This window comes from Primulina huaijiensis, chromosome 15 (genome assembly GCF_012295235.1).
Source record: "Primulina huaijiensis isolate GDHJ02 chromosome 15, ASM1229523v2, whole genome shotgun sequence".
Lineage (NCBI taxonomy): Eukaryota > Viridiplantae > Streptophyta > Magnoliopsida > Lamiales > Gesneriaceae > Primulina > Primulina huaijiensis.
This window is the reverse complement of record NC_133320.1, coordinates 16,063,970-16,068,823: the sequence shown is the minus strand read 5'-3', so window position 1 is coordinate 16,068,823 and position 4,854 is coordinate 16,063,970. Positions and strand designations below refer to the sequence as shown.

General features: G+C 40.8%; 1 protein-coding gene across 1 annotated transcript; it reads right to left on the bottom strand.

Moving 5' to 3' along the window:
- Positions 1-3,216: 3,216 nt before the first annotated feature.
- Positions 3,217-3,879, bottom strand: LOC140959343 (uncharacterized). Its single transcript, XM_073417199.1, has 2 exons — positions 3,547-3,879; positions 3,217-3,348 (listed from the first exon to the last, which is right to left on the bottom strand). Exons 1-2 carry the CDS (start codon positions 3,877-3,879, stop codon positions 3,217-3,219), a joined length of 465 nt encoding a protein of 154 aa, XP_073273300.1.
- Positions 3,880-4,854: the final 975 nt, after the last annotated feature.

Here is a 4,854-nt window from a genome sequence, read left to right as displayed (position 1 = left end):
GTAAGAGAGAAAAATTTTACGTGTTGTGTGAAATTGTATAAGAGAAAAAAATTTTTGAAGTGTTATGAAGTGGTTAGAAAAATTTTAAGTGTTGTGTGAAATTGTGTAAGAGAAAAAAATTTTAAGTATTGTGTGAAGTGATAAAATGGTGTAAGAGAGAAAAATTTTAAGTGTTGTGAAGTGATAAAATGGTGTAAAAGAGAAAAATTTTAAGTATTGTGAAGTGTTGTGTAGGAAAATGGACCGAAAATGTGATATTTATAGACAATTTGCGGCGGTTGTTGTTTAAACCGTCGCTATTGGCGACGGTAATGTTGAAACCGTCGCATGATTTAAATTATAAACCGTCGCTAAAATTAGCGACAGTTTCAGAACACAGTCGCTAATTTTAGCGACGGGTTTTGTAAAAGTGTCGATAATTTTAAACATGCGACGGGTTTTGTTAAAACCGTCGCTAAAATTAGCGACGGTTATTTTGAAACCGTCGCTAAATTTAAAATTAACGACGGTTTTTGAAATACCGTCGCTAAATATTGCAACGTTTTCCAAAACCATTGTTGTTTGTCCGAAAACAAAGCTAATCGACAACGGTTTCTTAAAATCGTTGTCGATTATCCAAAAAAACATGCTAATAGACAACGGTTCCTTGACCCTAAAAAAACGCTCAAAGACAACGGTTTTATAGAACCGTTATAATTGACCCCAAAAACCGTTGTCTTTGACCCTGAAAAGACAACGGTTTTTAAAAACTATTGTCTTTGACCCCCCAAAGATTTAAAAACCATTGTCTTTGACCCTCAAAAGACAACGATTTTGGATAAAACCGTTGTTAAAAACATACGACAACGGTTTTTCACAAAAACCGTTGTCGTATGTGCGTTGTTGTATGCAGAATTTCTTTTAGTGACCTTGCTTATTTTTCTATCCTAACCCAAAACTAGCCCGAACCAGCTAACCTAGGACCATGATCATACCCTCCTGTGCCGAACTAACCATGGCTTGCAGTCCCATGCACGCAAACGTGCGATCCAACCAACACACTAACAATCGCGACCCCATTCTCGGACCTAGGATTCACGATCTGGACTAGGACTGTGACCAGTCGCGCTTGAGATTTCCTGGACCGCGACTCAGACCCACCAGGGTCTGCACCATGGCCTTGCTCGACCAACACAGCCTCCCTTCTCCTAGCAATCGGCCGAACCATACTAAGCCCAACACATGAATATCACGATAGACCTTCTAGCAAACCATTCCAGATCAGAACCTAGCACTTAACACCATCAACCAGACGTGATTTGAGTCCTCTAACCCTTGATCCTGGCAGCCCCTTTCCAGACATATCAAAAACATGATACACCATGCAAATAAAATGGATATTCCATGAAAATAACGTTTAGAACCGATCCATATCTATCATTTATCATGCAAAATGAATTCAAAATTCATAATATGGTGACAATGAAACGAAGGTATAGAGCGTGTCTTTGCGTCTAAATGCTCAAAAAATCTCAAAAACGATACGTAGAATGAACGTCAGAGGGACGGGACGATTATCCTTTCATTTTTACCTTGAAAAACCGATAAAAATCAGCTGCCAACTATGAATGTGTGTGCATGAGCTGCTGCTGGACGTGAGAGGGGTGAGGGGCCTGGGGTTAGGGTGAAAGTAATGATGAAAATTAATTAAAAGAATGGGCCAAGTTTGATAAACAAATGTGCAAAGGTTTATGCCCAACCATCCTACTAAAATAGGTCCATTAAACCCATTAACAAGAGCGTAAAATATTTTTTTTGATACGTTTTCAAAAATATTACCCGCATCCTCAAAAAGTCCTCCAATTTGCTGAAATCGGCTACCGGTGTAAAATATGACTCGGCGTGTAAGAAAAATATCCTAAAAATACTAGTTTTCGAAAATTCATAATGAATAGATAGTATATTAAATAATTAAAAATAATTATTTAAATAAAAATATTATCCTTAACTGTCCCCGATCTCCATTCCTCGTTCGAGCATCGAATATTGCTAAAAGCCCTATTTTATGAAATCAAGTAAACCATGCCATATAATCATGAAAATCATGTCATAACCATGCATTAAATGTATTTCAATATTTAATTAATCATTTTTAATAATACCCTAGATTCGCTGGAGTTAGGTTACGTCGCTTAAATTTCTAGACCTTACAAATCCTCCCCCATTAACTATAATTTCGTCCTCAAAATTTAACACTTACCGAAAACATCTGAGTAGCGACTCCTCATCTTCGTCTCGATTTCCCAAGTAGCCTTCTCCTCGGAACGATTCAACCACTTTATTTTGATCGTTTGAATCACTTTGTTCTGGAGTCTCATTTCCTGTCTGTCAAAAATCTCAGTAGGTCTTTCCTCGAAGGTTAGGTTCGGTGTCAGCTGCAGAGGATCATAATTCAGCACATGTGAAGGATTCAACATGTACTTTCGCAGCATCGAAATGTGGAACACATTATGAACTCCATCCAGATTCGACGACAATGCAACTCTATAGGCTAGTGTCCCTACTCTCTCGAGAATCTCAAATGGTCCTACGAATCTAGGACTGAGTTTGCCCTTCTTGCCAAATCTCATCACACCCTTCATAGGTGCCACTTTCACAAACACGTGATCGCCCAGTGTAAACTCTAGATCTCTGCGCTGCTTATCTGCCTCTTCTGTCAGCTCTGAGCAGTCTTTATCCTATCCCGAATCTTGACTACTAGCTTTGCAGTCTGTCTGAAAATTCTGGATCCAACTTTACTCGTTCACTTACCTCATCCCAGTAGATCAATGATCTACACTTTCTCTAGTAAAGTTCTTCGTAAGGAGCCATACCTGTGGATGCTTCATAACTGTTGTTGTATGTGAACTCCACAAGTGGTAGCTTCGGCTCCCAGCTGCCCTGGAAGTCGATCACGCAATCCCTGAGTAGATCTTTTAAGATTTGAATCATTCTCTAAGACTGACCGTCGGTCTGAGGATGAAAAGTTGCACTGAATAGCAGCTTGGTACTCAATGCATGATGCAGACTCTTCCAGAAAGCATATGTAAACCTCGGGTCTCTGTCCGACACGATAGATACAGGAATCCCAAACAATCTGACTATCTCTCTGATGTACAGCTCTGTGTACTGAGTCATAGTGAAAGTCTTTTTAGTAAGTAGGAAATGTGCTAATTTAGTAAGCCGATCGACTATCACCTAGATGACATTAAATCCTCCAACTGTCCTTGGTAGTCCTGTCACAAAATCCATCGTTATGTTCTCCCATTTCCTCTCGGGAATAGGGAGCAGTCTAAGCTTTTCTGCAAGTCTTTGATGCTCTGCGTTAACCTGCTGACATGTCAAGCACTCGGATACAAAGCGCAAAATATCTCGCTTCATGCCTGGCCACCAATACAAGGTTTGCAAATCCTTATACATCTTTGTACTCCCTGGGTTAATGGAACACGTGGTGTTGTGTGCTTCTTTTATAATGTCTTTTCTAAGTAAATCACCACTATGAATCCATAGTCGGTCACGATATCGGACTATGCCATCCTTGGCAGAATACAATCTCAGGCCCTTGGACTCATCCCTCAGTCTCCATTTCTGCAACTGCTCATCAGAAGACTGACCTGCTTGAATCTTGTCTCTCAGTGTCGTCTGAACTTTAAGGGTAGAAAGATTACGAGCATCGCCCCTAGCATACATTGAAAGCTCGAATCTCTGAATCTTTACTTGCAATGGCCTCTGTACGGACGACTGAGCTATCATTGCATTCTTCCTACTCAACACATCTGCGACCACATTAGCCTTTCCCGAGTAGTAGCTGATGTCGCAGTCATAGTCTTTCACCAGCTCTAACCTTCTCAGTTGCCTCATATTCAGTTCCTTCTTGGTGAATAAGTACTTCAAACTTTTGTGATTGGTGAAAATCTTGCACTTCTCCCCATACTGATAGTGTCTCCAAATCTTCAGAGCTAGTACTACTGCTGCTAGCTCGAGGTCATTGTTCGTATAATTCTTCACATGAACCTTCAGCTGTCTAGACGCATAAGCTACCACTCTGTCATGCTGCATCAGAACTATCCCCAAACCAAACTTCGATGCATCCGTGTATAGCACATACTCTCCTTGCGCTGATGGCATCGTTAGAACTGGCGCTAAAAGGAATGCTTGCTTCAGCTTCTCAAGACTCCCCTGACACTTTAATCCCCAAATGAATTTGGTTTTCTTCTTTGTCAAGGCGGTCATGGGTACCGCAATAGAATAAAAGCCCAGAATAAACTTCTGGTAGTACCCAGCTAGACCCAAGAAACTGTGGATCTATGTCAAACTCTTGGGCACTGGCCGATCTCTTACTGCCTCAACCTTGCTGGGATCAACCTCGACTCCATCCCTAGAGATAATGTGGCCTAAGAACACCACTCTGTCAAGCCAGAACTTGCACTTGCTAAACTTGGCATATAACTGTCTATCTTTCAATGTCTGTAGTGCGGTTCTCAAGTGCGAATTGTGCTCGTCTCTACTCCTCAAATAGATCAGAATATCATCTTTGAAGACTATGACGAACTGATCTAAAGACGGCTGAAATACATGATTCATGAGATCCCTGAAGATTGTCGGCGCATTAGTCAACCCGAAAGGCATCACCATAAACTCGTAGTGCCCATATCGAGTCCTGAAAGCCGTCTAGTGAACATTTACCTCTCTCTCCTTCAGCTGATGATAACCTGAACGAAGATCTATCTTCGAAAACAATAAAGCTCCCTGTAGCTGATCAAATAATTCCTTGATTCTAGGCAGGGGATACTTATTCTCGACGGTGACTCTGTTCAGCTCTCTATAATCGATGTA